The following is an 18,579-nucleotide window of genomic DNA, read 5'->3' on the forward strand; positions in this document are numbered from 1 at the left end:
GCTCGTTCGTTATTTTCTTTTGCTTTACTGTAATCTTGAACTTTTTAAGGAAGCTCAGACTTGGCTGCACGTCTACTTGCATCGGTTGTAGACTTGTCTCCTTGCAAATTTTAATGTTGTTGCAACTCCAGCATCCATAATCTCAACCAGCTTTTCCAACTCATCAACCAACACAGGGCTCTCTTGAGTTCTAATTTTTGGGAATTTTCTCTTGTTAGCTAGTGATTCATCCTCTTGAGTAATTGTAGTTTCATTGGTTGATTGACTTATGCCAAGATAAAAGGATGGTACACCAAAGTCATCATCCAATGTAGCATTTACAACCATTAATAATCCATCTTTAAAATTTTTAGTCTTGGAGGTCTGTAGCATGACACATAAAATCTTTTAAGAATGCCTCAAAATTATTTAAAAAATTAATTAAAACTTATGCATTAAGAGGGACTTCATGCTAAGTTTCTTTTGGGAGAGCTTCCTTAGGAGCTTCTTGATGAGGTTATGGAGGACTGCAGGATGAGACATAAAATTGTTTAATAAAACACCGAAAAGGAATTTAACTAGAACTAACGCATTAATAGCCTCTTCTTGCATATATTCATTTGTGGGAGATTGCGCAATTTGTTGTTTAGTATATGGAGGGATGGAGATAGAGATTTCTACTGAAGGGGCAATTGTTTGGAGTGGCACTCTAATGAAGATAAACAATAAACATTCAAGAGTGATACTTAACAAATTTCGGTGCAAATGATGAACTCAATGATTAAAATAGGAAAGTAAATTGAAAAACTCACATATTCAGTAGTTTGGATTGAGACTGAGATTGTTTTCGCAGCACAAGTATTTGATCTTCGGGATCAGTCCTAACATTAATAGTTGGACTACTCATACTAAATAAAATTCGGTGACAATTAAGTCAATAAAATTAAATGGAATATAAATATTTATTATTATGAACTAAACTGAATACTTTACTCACTTGACAGATGTTGGTGAATCTTTCATCCTTTCCTGCAGTTAGAGCTCTTTCTCCATTCTCGTTTAATTGGTATAGCTTCCTCAACAGGATTGGCTTCATCCAGTCTTTTTTCTTGTACTTTGAATCTGAAATGCACCAAAATTATATCAATAGAGCAACTCAATCATTGAATGATAACAAGACTTTTGTTTTATGAGAACTTACGTAGTTGTAAGTTGCAAACTCTTTTTCTTCTTTTTTCATGCCTTTTTTCTTAAAAAAATCTTAGCGGCGTTTTTTTTAATATCAAATTAAAAAGCACATTATGGTAGGACAAGAAATAAAGAAATGGTAAGAGAAATTATGTTGGATTAATTAGTGCATTTACAAACCCCTGAAAGCTTGAATGTGGTTGAAACACAGGATCATTCTCACTTGACAGATTTATAGGTGACACTCTAAGGACAAAATAAATATTATTTAGTAAAACTAGACTAATTACATCAGGTTTTAGGAAATTTTAGTAAAGAAACAATATAAGATATTAAATCTTACGTTTGTAAAGAATCATAGTGAGCTTCTCTTGAATCATGGACACTTTTTGGTTTTTCAAGCTGAACAAACTTTTTTTTTGATGGAGTTACCTCTTTGGCCTGCATCCTGGAAAAGCAAAGAAATATCAGACAAATAAACACAATAAATATTTACAAATAACACCGAAATCAACACATACTCTTCTGCAGGCTTATCACTTTTTTTTCTTCATCCTTTTTTCTGTTTTTTTCTAAATTTCTTCAATTTTGACAATACATACAAAAATTTTTATTTATGCAGAAAATTTTGATGAAAAAATAAATCATAGTTTTAAAATAGTAGTTTCTGAATCCTACTCATTTTCAGAGTTAGTCTCTGTTTGTGAAGATGAATCCACAATAACATGTTTTCTCTTTTTGGATTCCATCCTAAAAAAGTGCAAATACACGAGGTAAATAAACACAATAAATATTTACAAATGACATCGAAAAATAACACTTCTTTGCCATTCTTTGTGATTGTTTTCTTTTCTTTGGTGTCTCCTCATAGTCAGATTTAGAATCAAACTGATACTCAGAATCGGTTTCATTTTTCGAAGAAAAATACAATATAATAGGTTTCTTCTTTTTTTGTTTTTTTTTCTCTCTGCTGTGCTCTTCTTACGAGGCCCTAAACTAAAAAATTATTTAATTAGAACAATATATTTTAAATAATTGCACAGAAATTTTAAGAATATGATTAATTTTGAGTTACCATTTTATCTTTCGCCTCACGTTTTATCCTCTTAACTAGCATCTCCCTTGTTCAATGTGCTATCCATGGTGGTCTGAAAATTCTATTCGGTGGGCTATTAATGTATTTGGACTCATGAAAATATATAATCATAAGTGCAAAGAAACATCCATCAATTGCATATTTGTTTTTCAATTTGTGCCATTTGATTCCTTAGATGAGGAAGTTGAGCACATGAGCAACCCAATTCCATTCTTGTATGGTATTCACATAAAAAATTGGTGGCATGTGGATTGGAAAAATTTTGCTTTGCAACAAGAAGCACTTCTAGATGAATAGGATGAATGTTCTCTTGAATTTCATTTGATTTTCAGGTCCATCCACACTCATTTGAACTAAAGATTGTCAAAAATGATAAAGAAGAACCTTTAAAGCCTTCAACACTTTGCTTCTGCTCTTCATTGATTTCTTTATAAATAATTTTGTTTGGAAATTAAAGCAATCCCTTACAACAGTAGCAAAAATATTTTAATAACATAAAAATAATGTAAAAAATACCGAAATTTGATTGATAGAATAGATTACAAAAGGAATTTTTATCTGATGCATTTAAGACAAGAGCATCCCTTATCTTATCAGAAGTGGTCTTGATTTTTTCGTACTTTGTGTCTAAGGAGCTATTATACAAATAAAGGAATTAGCTTGTGTAACACCCTACCATACAGAGACTTATGCTTAAGTCATAATTCAGAGATGGCAAGGTATTACGACCTCTAAAACAAAAATTTAGTACGTATAGTAGTATGAATGATTGATTATAACTAGGAGCCTTGTAGAAAAAAGGGATAAACAAAAACCGCAACTCGAAAGCGCAACACTCCGATCACTAACACAACGAGCAAAGGATAAGCTAACGCAAGATCGTATATATAAAGAGTATCAAAAACAGGAATATCAAGACTCAAAATCCGGCTGCGAAGGTAACCGGTTCGAGCATAGCAATATATACATATAATAAAATAAGGAAAACCCCAAGGAAAACCCAAAGGGACATAAATACCGAAAACCTAATCTCCAAAATCCCCTCTAGAAGGAGTCATCACAGTTTGTATTATTTAATGGAGATAAAAGTATCTAAACAAGATATATAAATCAAGATAGAGTCCCGAGAACAAGAATCTTCGCTAATCCCGAAGTCCCCAGCATGCCTCAACGAGAAGCCTCGCGTCCTGCATCTGAAAACCACAAAATCCGCATGGGTGAGAACCAGAGGTCCCCAGCACGGTAACAGCTTCCACATATATAATACATAATAATAGAGGAAAGCCGAAGGCAATCCTAGAACTTCCTCCAGATAATATCAAAGCTTATAAACAAGCTAAACCGTAAGTGGCAACTGACTAAAGATTCTTCAGTCTAACTAATACTTCCCTTTCCAATTCCTTCAGACCTCCCAACCACCAGCAGGAGTATAATATAGCAAACACAGTTATATCAGACAAGAGATTTACAAATAGGAACAGATAAGGCATTTAGGCAATTAGCAAGTAATATGCAGTCAAATAGGCAATCTCAAACAATTCATGTAGTATGCTTATGATGCATGCCTGTCCCTAGTGGCTGATGATATCATCTGTCGGTTATAGAGCCAACCCGACAAGTCCTGGTAGCTAGCCATTGGACTGTCCCTCTGTCGTGCATCCCCAACTCGAGTTATACTCATCATAAACTTGATCATAATCATGATCCATATCCATCACCCTCACTGGTGAATATTTATCCATCACCATCACTGGTGAATATTTATGGGGGCGAGCTCATCCGGGCCTTTCACAGTGCCCGGCCACACTTACGACATAGGGTCAAAAGAGCTTCGAGTCTCAACCTGGAGCACATGGTGGCTAGCCATTGCTACTACCCAGGGAAACCCTCATCTCCAATGGTGGAAGTGCAAACCTTCACAATTCAATCAACATCATATATGCATTTATACTTGGCCATAAACATGGCTCCGCCGTAACACGGCAATAATCTAGCCATCCGGCTCACGGTTAAATCCATAACCAGCCAATTCATTAACAATTACGGCCCTTCGGCCCATGGCACAACAAGCACTTCCACCGCCATTATCCGCATCTCACATAATCATCTTTGATCCTCAATGATCATTCATTTTTCCCTTGCTTCACTCGCAAGTTACCACATTCACTAGCCCTTTTTCTCATGCTAGGCATATCATAATGATTTAAGACATAAGTGGTGAGATCGGAGGCTTAGAAGTATGAAATTTGGCTTTTAAAACTCAAAAATCAACTTTGGGATGAAAACAGGTCCACGCGTACGCGCACTCCACGCGCACGCGTGGATGGCGCTTTCTCGAAGAACGGCGCGTACGCACCAAGTGCGCCTACGCGCGAGGGGTCATTCTGCTAAAAATTTTCTAAGTTAAAAGCTGCAGAATTTACAGATTCAAACCCCAATCTTCCGACAGACATAACTTCCTCATTTTAAATCGTTTTTCACTCGTTCTTCGAACGGCATGGACATCCCGGATCCAATTTCATTTCTAAACAGATTTGGCACAAATCAAAGATCCGTAGTCCAAGTTATGTCCCGTCAAAGTATGCCCAAAAACCATGTTTTTATACAAAACCACAAGGTGCCATTTTCAAAACAAGCCACTTTCAACTCTTTTCAAAATCAATCAAACATGCCAATTTCAATCCTTCTCTTTGAAATCATTCAAAATGTACCAAAATCAACAACAAGCCATCCTCAACTCACACATTGACACTTTACCAAGGTTTCCAAAACCACATCCAACCATTTTAACACTTCTCAATCAAATGGCTAAAGGACAAACACAATATCATGTCATACATCCTTCCTCATCCCAATTTCCAATAATACCATTTCCAATTAACCATCATTATACATAAGCAACATCATACTCACCATCAACATGGTACCACCCATCAATTCAACCTCAATCATCCATCAAGCATATATCACAACATGCATTTCTCATATTTCACACAATCAAGGCATCAATATTCATAATCACATATATGAACACATCATATATTTCAACCATTCAACAACACCAACAATTCAATGCCTATCTTAGGGCCTCTAGCCTAAGTATTTCCTACCACATTACATATTAGATACGGGAAACTAAAACCATACCTTAGCCGATTCCCCAAGCTCAACCGGAGCACTTCCAAACCACTTGTCCACAAGCTCTCAAGGTATCAACACCTCCAAGAACAGATTTTATCACACAAAACCCTCTTCCAAGCTTTCCAAAATCACCAATCAAGCTCCAATATTCACATATACACAACCTAAGCCACAATCATCATACCCATACACAACATCTCAATACCCAAACATCATAGAACAACAAATTATACTAGGGTTGAGAATCTTACCACACCCAAGGTCCAAGGAGACAAGATTAACCTTCTCCTTCAAGAGAGTTGGGTCCTATAACATCAAAGAACCCAAAATCTCAACATTTTTGCTCATGAAACTCGAAATCAAGGGCTGGAATTTCGAACAGTAAAACGTGGCTTACCTCAAGATTGATTGTATGGGTTTTGTAGAGCTCTCCGCGGTGAACGCGTGGCCGCAAACGGAGCGGCAATCGGAGCTCTAGATCAAAAGTTATGGTGGTTTGAAGATCAAGTGAGAGAAAGAACTTGAGAGAGTGTTCTTCCCCCTTCCATCTCAATTTTCAGCGTGTTTTGGTGTTGTGTGAGGAGAGAGAGTGCTGAAAACTAGGGTTTTGGTTTAGTTATGTTGGGCCAAGGGCCCACTTTGGGTCCGGTTGGTCCGGTTTGGCCCGTTCGGTCCAATCTTGGTCCGATTTCTATAAAATTGGTACCGAAATTCTCGTCTCAATTTCCTCTATCACATTTAGCCATAAAAATAACATTTTTGGCTTTCTAGAATAAATTCTCATTTATGGGTTAATTAGCCATTAATTAACCGGGTCTTACAGCTTGTTTCTTTTAGCAGTTTATGTGTCACATTCAAGTTCGGGATATGTCTCATCGCACCAAATCCTAATTCGTCCACAAGAGTTTTCTTTTTATCACTCATTTTGTTGAATATATCTGATATCAATCTTGTGGAGTATCGCAAATCATGAGTTTTCTGTAAATAAATGAAAATTATGTTATATAACTATATTTATACAACAAAGATGGAGTTATTTTAATATATATATATATATATATATATATATATATATATGATTACATTTTATACTGGTACCTTTTTTTTTAGATGCTCTTCTCAACAATTTTTTTATTGTCATTTTGTTGTAAGGAATAAAAAATTAGGTTAATAGATAACAACACTATATTTAACTCATAATTGCACTGAAAGTACTTCTTAATTAATACACTCAAACATGCACAAAATAACAATAAAAACACTACAGCAACTTTCTATGGCCTAATTACACCAAATATAGGACAAAAACACCAATTGCACCTCAATTCAATCAAAATTCACTGAAAATACTTCTTGATTACTACATAGAAACTCAATTTAAAGCATGCAAATAACTCAAACATGCACAAAAACATATGAAAATCACTTAACCATGTACAAAATAAAACCAGAAGCAGTACAACAACTTTCTACGACCTAATTACACCAAATCTAGGATAAAAGCACCAATTTTACTTCAATGCAGTCAAAATGCATCAAAAGTACTTCTTAATTACTAGAAACAAACTCAGATCAAAGCATGTAAATCACTCAAACATGGACAAAATATTAACATAATCACTACACCAACATTCTATGGCTTAATTACACCCCAATCCAAGACAAAAACACCAATTATACCTCAATTCAATCAAAATGCACCGAAAGTATTTACTGATTAATAGACACAAACTCAGTTCAAATCATGAAAATCACTCAAACATACACAAGAATACATAAAAATCACTCAAGCATGCACAAAATGACAACAGAATCACTACAGCAACCTTTTATGGCCTAATTACACCAAATCTAGGATAAAAACATCAATTATACCTCAATTCAGTCAAAATACACCGAAAGTACTTACTAATTACTTGATACAAACTTAGTTCAAAACATGCAAATCACTCAAACATGAACAAAAAAGACATGCAAATCAATTTTGAATAAAAAAAAAAGATTAATATAGGTTAAATAACAGCAGAAGTACTACAATAACATTCTTACACCGACCAAACACAGCTATCACAAATGAACAATATAAAGAGTACATTCATTTCTACGTTATCGCGAGAACATAAATTGAATATACTAAATACATAGAAATATGACTATTTAGTGTATTCGTGATAAAAAATATGAAAGAGAAAAGTGAAAAAAATATGGACGATTGACCTTCAATAATCTTTCATCTTCTCTTTCGATGTTTGTTGTTGAAGATTTCGAACGTAGCTCCAAAATTTTTTTGAGTTTTTGCGAAGATTTTCACAATTTTTTGAGGGATTTTGAGTGTCGTTTGAAGTTTCTTTGTTGCAGTATTAAGGAAAAGAGAGGAGCCGTTTTTCATATTAATATGCATGGCTTCAAAACGTCTCTTTGCCTTAGTGAATAGTGGCGCCAACACGTGTTATTGGGCTTGAGCCAACTTGATTGGACTTGGTTGCCAAAAAAATTGTATGTGTAGTATACTGATATATTTAATATCTAGTTATTTTCATTGCGTTTTAAAATCTTTCGAGGATTCTGTCATTAACATGTTTTAAATTTTTTTGTCAGTAATATAAACTTTTGAGTATTTTTTTTGTCAGTAATACCAAATCGGTACCCGAAAGATTCAGGCGCTGACAAAATGATACCTGAAAGATGTTATTAACAAAAAACTCCCAAACAGAAGATTAATTTTGACAAAAATGACCAGCAATCAATTGAGTTACCTAGAGTTAAGATTAAACACTGGTGTGTCAATTAACAATTAACATAATTACAAAAGTTACCATACTTTTAATTTTTATAATTTTAAAAACACCCCAATTTCAATTTTCTAAAAATACTAGTATTTTTTTTTCTTTCTAAAACTCTCATTTCTTCCTCTTCCTTATCATCATTTACCAATGTTTTCTTCTTCTTCCCCAATAAACTCCTCCTTATTTTCATTCGTCACACCTCTACCTTCCTCCTCATCCTTTCCCCGACCAACTCCATAGCCTTCGAGTAATGTTTAATCGCAATCTCAAACTGATTTAAGTAGCATTACCAGATTCCTTCTCCTTCAGAGCCAAACTCTCCTCTCCTTTTTCTTTTTCTCATCCTTTGTCAAATCCGTCATCTCTAGCTCTGCCGGCTTCAAAGTCTCTTATGCAGCAGTAGCAGCTCACTTCCTCTCTTGTACGCCTGGGCCTGTGGTGACTGAGACGAAGCTAAAGGAATTGCCTCCGCCTCTGCCATATTTTCGTTACCATCATCATGCGTCTGGATATTCATATTGAGCAAAACACCAATGGCTTGCATTATGCTTAGATATTTTAGATAAGAGGTAAATACCAAATTGGTACTCGAAAGATTCTGGCGCTAACAAAATGGTACTTGATCTTTGTTACTGACAAAATGATCCCTGAAAGATTTTAAAATTTGACAAAAATGACCAACCATCAATTGAGTTACCTGGAGTTAAGGTTTAAAGGTGACGTGTTGGTTAACAATGACAATAATTACAAAATTTAATCACTTTTAATTTTTATAATTTTAAAAACACCCCCAATTTCAAATTTTAAAAACCCTAATCCCCTTTCTTCTGAAACTCTCATCTCTTCTCTTTTCTCATCATCATCCACCAATTTTCTTTCCCAATTAAATCCTCTTCATTTTCATTTGTTGCTACCTCTACCTTCCTCCTTCTTCTTATTCTTCTAACCAAAGATACTTCTTTGATACTCAACCCTTTCTTCTCAAGACTCAACCCTTTTTTCATTTCTCATTTTTTTTCTCATATGCCATTAGCTCCTCCAAAAGCTTCTCCACCTCGTAGCTCTTCTTCTCCTCTTGATGTTATTGATCACCACTTGACCCACCTGCCACCTCCGATGTCAAACCAAAACCAGGCTCATACTCAGAATTATCATCAACACAACTCACAAATGGGTCTGTATTGATGGAACCACCAACACCAATAGCTCCTCCATAATTCAGATCGTAACCAAACTCTAATTTGAGGTTCAGAATCCTTGGCTAGTTGTTCATGTTGTTGTTGTTGGCATCACCATATTGATACAGAGGAAGATGATTACTCGATCTTCAAATGGGAGGAAGAGGAAGGTTTGGAATAATGTTGCAAGATTGTTGAATGGAGTGTTCGTCATCCTCGTTGGGGAAGTTCACTTTAGCTTTCCTTCCGCGAATCTTATGAGCTTCTCTGTCATAGGCCCTAGTGGCTTCTTTGGTGGTGTTGAAGGTTCCAAGCCAAAGGCAAACACCTTTCCTTGGATCGCGAATCTCTGCCACCAATTTTCCCTCTTCACACGCCTTCCCAATCGCAAACTGAACCATTGTCTCAAGAACACAGGGTCTTCCATGCGATGCCTCTGCAGAAGATCTCACCCCCTCTGCCGCTATCACCAGCACCACCACAACTACAACAAGAGCCTCGTTAATCACTACCTGATTCCCAAAAATAGCATCATTGAGAGGAAAAAGAAGAAGAAAAAAAAAGGAGATTAGGGTTTTAGAAAATGATGATGATTTAGAAAAAGAGATGAGAGTTTTAGGGAAAAAAAAGAGGATTAGGGTTTTTTAAAAAAATTGAAATTGGAGTTTTTTAAAATTATAAGAATTAAAAGTGGGTAAATTTTGTATATGATAATTGTTAACTGACACGTCACCCCCTAAACCTTAACTCCAGGTAACTCAATTGGCAGCTGGTCACTTTTGTCATACCATTTTGCCAACGTCAGAATCTTTCGAATACTGATTTAGTATTTACCTCTTTAGATAAAGATTCAAATTGTTCCGGTCCTTCTAAATATCCTGCATCATCTTCACGAAATCCGGTTGCTGAAGGTAAGCCAGGTTCCTGGGTTTGCGGTAAAGCGATTGGCTGTCAGAGGATGTGCCCTCGCCGCCGAGGAGGAAGGTAAAGGCGGCGGTAAAACGGAAATAAGGAGGAGTTTATTAGGGAAGAAGAAGAAAACATGGGTAAATGATGATGAGGAACAGGAAAAAAGTTGAGCAATAATTTTAAAATTTGTAAATTTTATCAAATATAGTTTTAGTAGTTAAATTTTAAAAATTTAAAATTAATTCAATAATAATGTATGATAACTATATCTAATTTACGTGTGTTAAAAGTTATTTTTGTGAAATTATTATTGAATTAATCTTAAAATTTTTGAAGAATTAGCCATCAAAAATATATTTAAAAAAATTTTTAAAATAAAATAAAAATTAACTATATTTTTTAAATTTTTAGCAAATTTTTTAACAAATTTCAAAAACAAAAAATATATCCTACTCTAAATTAAATTAATGGAACGGCGTCGTTGACGCTGTGGGCAGTAAACTAGTAGTGTACCGTCTAGCAGCTGAGGCAGCAAAGCTGAGAATGGAAGAGTTACGGAAGCTTGAGAAAGTGCAGAGGATGGTCCAATTCATGGAATCACGTGCCCTCCTCGTGACTCATTCATCCTCCAACGATCATGGCCGCCGCTTCCTCGCTAATCTCATGCTCTTCTTGGTCAGTCCCCAAATCCGAAATCCCCACTCTACTCTACAATTCATAACCTCCGCTTTCTTCATTGCTCAAAACGACATGCGTTTCAGTTACAACCCTGCGGAGGCGGAGACCTTTCCATCAACGACAAGTGCTCATTGCTCTCTGACCTTATGCCTCGAGTGAGTTCCACATCTCTCCTGATTGAATTAGAGTTCTTGTTTCAGTTTTCTTCTTTCATTTTTTGCAGCTCTCCTCTGAAGTTCTGGAAGAAGCGTCTGTTTGGATAAGTGAAGACCTCGTCGCCATGCAAGAAAACGATGGTATTTAATCTTTGCCGAAGCGGATATTTCTAGATTTCTTCCATTGCTATGTTGGTTGGAAAGTTTCACCCCCCAAAAGAGGGAAATCGAATTTGGAGGGAGTTTCTTTTTTTTGTTTAAGAAAATATATACTAATTTATGAGTCTGCAAAATACAATAAATATGATGATGAATTATTACAGAGACATTTCCAAAGGAAAAATGAAAGGAAGGGAAGATGGTAGTTCACTAATGAATGTTATTTGCTTAGGTTGGTTGTTCAAAATCATCTTGACGCGTAATAACTTTGAAATGCTCATAAAAATGAACGAGGGAAAGTTCAGTTTTTCAGCTTCTGAGTTGTAAATAGAAGGAAGGGAGATTTTTTTTTTTTGAAACCAGTAATCCTTTTTCCTTTCCTTGGCATCCAAGCGGTCCATTAGGGACTATAAATTTGTAACCTTGGTGGCATCATGGGGTTTCTTTGGCTAAGAGATAGTGATGCTTTTCTTTCTTTTCTCTTGTGATGTCTAAAAACTTGAAGGACATTGAGTGAAATTGGAATATACAACAAATTTGTATCTACCTATGATGTGTGGCTGCACTCAAATACCTCCTACTCCTGCCTTTACCATGGATTATTTGTATCTTCCTACTTACAACTTTGGCTGAATTTTATTGAAAATAACTTTGACATGTTGAAGACTCTTAAAATCTCAATTGGAATCCTCGTAGTAACTCCTGATTCATTCTATATTTCTCATTTCTTTCCTTCATATGCTTTGATACATGCTTTAATTTCATCATATTATAGTAATTTTCTTGAATTTCCACTTGCATTTAGGTTTTCAACAAAATCATGTTGAAAATGCCTTCCATGGTTGCAATCAATTGGAGTATAATTTATTGCAAAGTTATAATGAAAACAAGGCCATGGTCAGTCTGGATTCCATGGAAAAAGCAAACTCCACCCTTGAGGATTTTGTAAGTATAGTTACAAAACAAAAACCTCTTTGCTGTGATCATGCTATTCTCATGTGTTGCTTGATGAATTTAGAAAATGTGCAGATAGTTGCATGTTGAATCTCAGAAGACAAATTTTGGAATGCATAAACTAAGTTGATTATTATCTTAATAATTCTAGGTTTGTGGACTTTATATGCTACTGTGTTCTGTATTAATTGAAAGATAAGGTGTGACATGTCTGAGATTTCAGCTTTCTTTATGGTACATAATTTCCATGATAAGTTTGGTAGAATGTTTCATACTGTTTCAACAAATTAGCGTAGCTAACTTGCTCTATCATTCAGATTGTAATATAAACTTATTTTTCCAGTGCAGATCTTATTTTATGTTTCATGAATTGGATGTAACAAAGCCACAAACAGTCTTCAAATACTTGCCTATTCTTTCATTCACAGAAAGTTATATCTATCAGGTACATCCATACACATTAGATTGATGCTATTAAATTTAGCCATACTTTCTTTTATTCTTTTTTTTCTTCCCTGCATGGATTCCATTGCATGTGTGGAACAAACAATGAACGTAAAAACAAGTGTGGCTGGAAGGCCTAAAAGTTAGAGCACCTCAAGCAAGAGGTGCTTAAGACAACACCGGTTTATGTATCATTTTGGCAATTGATGCGATGGATATTTAGTCAGATGGTGTAATTGGATAAGTATATTATTTGACTGCAACTTAATGATTGATAAATTGCATTGGCTTGGATAACTCCTCATTGTCTCAGGTTTGGCCTATTTAAGGACCATAATGTCAAATGCCAAAAGGCATTGTGCAACGGCCCTGAACAGTTTCAGAGCAGCTCATATTTGCTTTGAGTTTGTGGACTCTAGATTCTTGACTAATATGATGAAGGCAGCTAAGGTTGAGAATTTGAAATCAGCCCTGGATGCCATTAGGATTTAGACTTTAGAGGCTTATTATGTTATTAGAAATATCATGCATGGGTTTAGGTAGACTAGGTTAAAATTGGTAGCTTGGGCACTGAATTTGATGCAATATTTTCTTTTGCTAGGAAACATGTATTTTTTTTTTTGTTTGTTTGAGATTATTTGTGTTCATACATTTGACCATCTAATAATTTCGGAAATCGATATTCTGCAAAATTCTAAGGGGTCAGTAAGAAATCTGCAAAAGCTCCTATTTTGCTTAAAATTCACGGCTATTTATATGCAGCTTGATAAAATGAATGAGAAACTGCTGTCTACACCAACCAATGGAAAGTCTGTACATGGAGGAAAAGATGAGGTGGTTGACTGCATTTGGAACTTATATAGAGGAAATTTATTAATCTTAATGTTTAAAGTAATAATTTTCAACTTTCCAATATAATTAAATTTTGTATGCAGAAAACAACCGAAGTGTTGGCTTCCTACTTTTCAAATGATCCTGTTCAACCACTGGTGACACTTCTCAAACATAAAGGTCTTTTGACAGACAGGTATACATTCTGCCTTTATAAAACACTCAAGACTCCTCAAGTAGCTGAGGATGAGATTAAGTTGGTACTCTATTCTTTTTGCTTGATGAGCTTAGGATAAGAGAAGAACTTACACTTGGAGAAGAGTATTGGGCTCTTGAAAGAAAACTTTGTTACGCGCTTGTAAACGAAAAAGAGGTACACTTATAACTCAAGATAGGTATACATTAAACCATTTTCTTCATAAAGTTCCATATGTAGAATCTAATAAATAAATTGTTACCTAGATTCTTATTGAAGATGTCATGAAGGCTATTCATTTGAAGTCTTTTGATTATCGAGTGTTGAATCTTCTCCTATATCAACTGCGAGGAGCTGAGGTACAAATAATAAGCAAAAAAAATGCTTTATTGATACTGCATTCTTCATCAAAATCTTAATCATTTTATTATGTGATTATATTCTGAGTTGGGCATCTGATTTTTTCTAAGATATTACTCGAAGGGGCAACATAAATCTGTGCATAAAGCGACATAACTTTTGTTAGCTGATATATATCTCATCAGGATAATTCTGTTCTGTGAATATGAGTTGAAGGTTGAGGAGTTGCATATGGAGTTTCTTTCAGTTTCAGAGTTCTTGGTGGAAGTTTCTGATGATCTGTTAGTACTTCTTTTGATTTTGTTGATGTTGGATAATATAATATCATATTTATGTATTCAAACATGGGAGAATTTTGTATTTGCCTCTCAAATAGTAATATTTTCTATTTTCATTTATATATGTTTAAATATCAGAATTTTTAGATATTCAGTAAAAATGCATTAAGATGTAGTGAAATGGTTGCATTATAAGGACTGCTTTTTGTTCTTTCATGCTTTTAACTGAAAAAGGTATCCTTTCTAGTTTCTTCTCTGGAATTAATGAAACTTTTACCATACTGACATTTATAAAAATGTAAGACCAATTTGTACCAACAAAAGTATTAACAATGGTTGAAAAATACGTTGCCATGACAATTTTATTTTATTTTGAGTAATATGACAAGTAGGTCTTTGAAAAATTTGCAATGAACTTATAGGTCCTTAAAGAAAATAAAGTATCAAATAGGTCCCTAAACAGTTTTTTGATGGACTTATAGGTCCCTGACAAAAAAATACCAAATAAGTTTCTGAAAAATTGAATGTTGGACTTAAAGATCCTTGAAAAATTGCGATGTTAGACACGGTTCATCATTCTGTCAGGGATCTATAAGCCCACTAATGCAATTTTTTAGGGATTTATTTGATACCTCTTTATTTTTTTCCCCCGAGAGATTTATAAATCAATTTCAAATTTCCTAAACGACTTGCTTGCTATTTTTATTTTTCTCGGGACTTGTCTTATTACTCTTATTTTTTAGTGTGTTTTATAAGGCTGTTTCCAATCCCCATTTTTATCCCAAACTCACTCTTGGTTATTTTGGTTCCACTTTGCTGTTCTTGTTGGTGTTTAATTTGTTTGTAACATACACAAATATTGATTTCATACTAATAATCTTGCAGGTATGACTATGAGGTGAGTTCAGTAGTACAAGGCTTTTAACCTTTGGTCATCATGCTCTTGTCTGAATCTTAATTCGACTAAAAGCCCTCATATCACACAGGATGATGTTTTAGAGAATAATTTCAACATTTTGCGGATGTTTGTCAGAATATATGGAGCTTCAACTGCTCCAGCTATGTTGGTCAGTATTGCAAAGTCTGGCAAGAATTGGCATTACTAATTCATATATTTTCTTATATACTCTTGCGGAATTTAAAATAGGCTGGAGAAGCTGGAAAATCAAACTTACTTGTTGCATTGCTTATTTATATAATTGATTATATGAGAATCAACTTATTTTTATGGTAATATAGGGTTAGAATGATTATTTAATCATATGATGTTTTAATAGTTAGGGTCAATTTGATTAAAAAAAAGTAAAAGGAAAAGGAAAATGAAAAAGATTCTGTGTATTGTATAAAAAGCTTTTCTGAAATGATGTCCAAAACGCAGCTTATGATTATTTTAAAGAAGGGTAAAGTATACTTTTTGTCCCTAAAGTTTGGCAAAATTTATTTTGTTTCAATTTTGTCTCAGAAGTTTTCGATTTGCATCAAATATACCCTCGACGGCTAAATTTTCAAAAAATTTAAGACCAATCTAACAATAATGCATGAAAATTAGGCTTGATTTACTTGTGTTGAGGGTTGGTCTTATGAAATTGTTGTTGAATTGGTCTTAAAATTTTTGAAAAATTAGCCGTCAGGGTATATTTGATGCAAATCGAAAATTTTTGGGACAAAATTGAAACAAAATAAAACTTGGGTATTTTGAAACTTTTGTCAAACGTCAGGGACAAAAAGTATACTTTACCCTTTGAAGAAAAAGCCCAAGTATTTGATACAATAATTTTGCCCACCAAATTATTCAAACACAGACAACTTTTCAATAAGGAAACAAACATGTTTTGGTAGCTTCCACCCCTAGAAAACACCCCTCCTCGTTCTCTGTTAACATCTTGTGGTAACTATATGTTATAGAGGTAATGTTTATTTTAGTCCTTGAATTTGAATGAATGATTAAATTTGGTCCCTAATTTTTCAAAATGATCAACTAAGTCTTTCAGTTTTGGAAATGTGACTTTCTAGTCCTTGTGCAAACTTCCGATTCACAACTATTAGTATAGTACTGATATTGACAATTAAATGTCACCTTAACAGTGTAATGGCTATTTAGCATGGATAGTGGATACCTTTTAATTGTGGTCAATAAAGTGATCAAAGTTGGTTCATATGAATTTAATAGTATCTACTAAGTTTGATTTAGTTAAGTCCTATGAACCAATTTTGGACATCATGTTAAATACAATTAAAAAGTGTCAACATTACGTAGCCATTATAGTATCATGGTAACATTTAAACTGTCCACATCAACATTATATTAACGGATGTGAAATAAAGGTTTGGTCAGGGACTAAAGGAATTGAGGTTTTGAAAGTGTGGAATTAAGTTGTTTATTTTAAAAAGTTAATGATAAAATTGATTCATCTGACTAATTTCATCAACCAAGATGAACATTACCTTATGTTTTATATATATTCCTCTGGTATGAAAATTTCAGGCTAAGTGCATTGGCGAGGCTGAAGACAAGTATGAAAGTTTGCTGAATTCACTGGATCCACAACTGTCTCAGAGTTACAAGAAAAGATGTGCAGAAGCCACTAAAGAAGGTCATTTTGAACTTCGATGGGTTCATTCTTCTCGATTAATAGTTAGACCTCAAACTGTAGGCTACCAGTGTTTTGTTTTGGTTTATTGACAACGGAATTTTCTTTTTTTATATAGGTGGAAAGGTGTCAGAGCACCCTCTTGGCACGTGGGTGATTCCAACCGTGATTCCAGATGAGGAACTGTATCGGTCAAAATTGAAGTCTGATACTTCGTAATGGAAACCTGAACTGTGTTAATGGCACTTGGATCTTGTTGACTCAAAACAGGTTATGTTGGATTCAGAAATAATCAAGAAAGTTTGTGTCTAAAGTCTAAACCCTCGTAAGTTAAAGTTTATATAGACTAGGAGCATTAGGTATACAATTCGAGAGTTCTGGAGGTACCATTTTTTTATGACTTGGCCTTCCGGATCTGGAATTCTGAATCCTATATTACCTTAATTTGGCTTGAGGAATTTTGACTTCATGCTTAGAAGTTATATTTGTGACTACATTTGTGACTACCGAAAGAATGAATTTACTTGCAAGTTATTCACTTGACTATTTCGAGGTTGTTTGGGAGAGTTTCTTGACTAATCCAATTGTGCATGTATTATGATTTGTTTTCTAAATCAAGAAATTGTAAATGAAATCATTGTGCAAAATCGCACAGCATGCTTAAAATTTTTCATACAACGTTGAGCCTCTTCTTTTGCACTATTACAAAGTGGAGCTCTTTTGTTTTTGAACTTTGGCAAGAAAAACGGAGTTAATATTCAAATTGGTTTTTGAAGTTATATTCATGTTTCAACTTGGCCTTCAAAATTTCAATTTATTCAATTTGTTTTTCCAATTTAGATTTGTAACTCACGTTAGTTCTTGATTTTGTTTTCGTTACAAAGTTGTTAACACGCAGAGATAGACTAATGGCTACCATGCTGAATATGCTGAATTTTCTAATGACTATTTGACGTGGTAATTGAAATTTTTTACCTTAATTTATTTCTTAAGAAGTCTTTAAAACTCTTAAGTGAAATTAAGATTAGGGTTTTAAATACTTCACAGAGAGTAAATTGCGGTAAAATAAATTTTAATTATCACTTTAGATAGCTATTAGAAAGTCTAGGAGGATCTACTATTCTATAATCTATATAAGCACACCATTAATAATTTTGTAATTTTAAGGACTAAATTAAAATTTTGGGGACTAGATTAATGTGTGGGTGTAACTTCAAGAACTAATTTGAGTATTAATTCTAAAAAATATTCATTTATAGAAACTCGCATAGTACTTTCTCAGTTAGCTGAAGGAAACTCTTTGCTTCAGTTGTGATTATCATAATATTCAGAAGAGAGTCTAGGTGAAGAGAATTGAACGCTAAAAATAACAATTTGATTAAGTTTGAAAAATATGTAAGGTTTTGGCTTTTTCTCATTACAGCAAATTGATTGATTATAGTCACTATAATTAAATACCACAATCACACTATAGAAGTCACATTTATATATAACTCAACATGTAAATAGAAGTAAATAACAAATCATTATCTACAAATATTAGCTAGTATTTTTTGCAAAGGGTTTAACATTTTTCGTGTAGCTGTCATTATCATATTTTTAGATAATACTTTTAAATAAATTATGCCGGTTTTGTATATTGTTATTAATTTATTA

General features: G+C 34.1%; 1 protein-coding gene and 1 pseudogene across 1 annotated transcript; one reads left to right on the forward strand and one right to left on the reverse strand.

Moving 5' to 3' along the window:
* Positions 1-9,190: 9,190 nt before the first annotated feature.
* Positions 9,191-9,769, reverse strand: LOC107622038 (uncharacterized; annotated as a pseudogene).
* Positions 9,770-10,774: 1,005 nt separating this feature from the next.
* On the forward strand, positions 10,775-17,469 carry LOC107623554 (ATP synthase subunit B). Its single transcript, XM_088506595.1, has 13 exons — positions 10,775-10,952; positions 11,039-11,110; positions 11,179-11,251; positions 12,075-12,214; positions 12,567-12,668; positions 13,430-13,501; positions 13,603-13,694; positions 13,790-13,871; positions 13,961-14,053; positions 14,271-14,339; positions 15,319-15,399; positions 16,818-16,926; positions 17,042-17,469. Exons 1-13 carry the CDS (start codon positions 10,821-10,823, stop codon positions 17,140-17,142), a joined length of 1,218 nt encoding a protein of 405 aa, XP_088362721.1. The 5' UTR covers positions 10,775-10,820; the 3' UTR covers positions 17,143-17,469.
* The last annotated feature ends 1,110 nt before the right edge of the window (positions 17,470-18,579 follow it).

This window comes from Arachis ipaensis, chromosome B10 (genome assembly GCF_059453495.1).
Source record: "Arachis ipaensis isolate K30076 ecotype BB chromosome B10, ASM5945349v1, whole genome shotgun sequence".
NCBI lineage: Eukaryota > Viridiplantae > Streptophyta > Magnoliopsida > Fabales > Fabaceae > Arachis > Arachis ipaensis.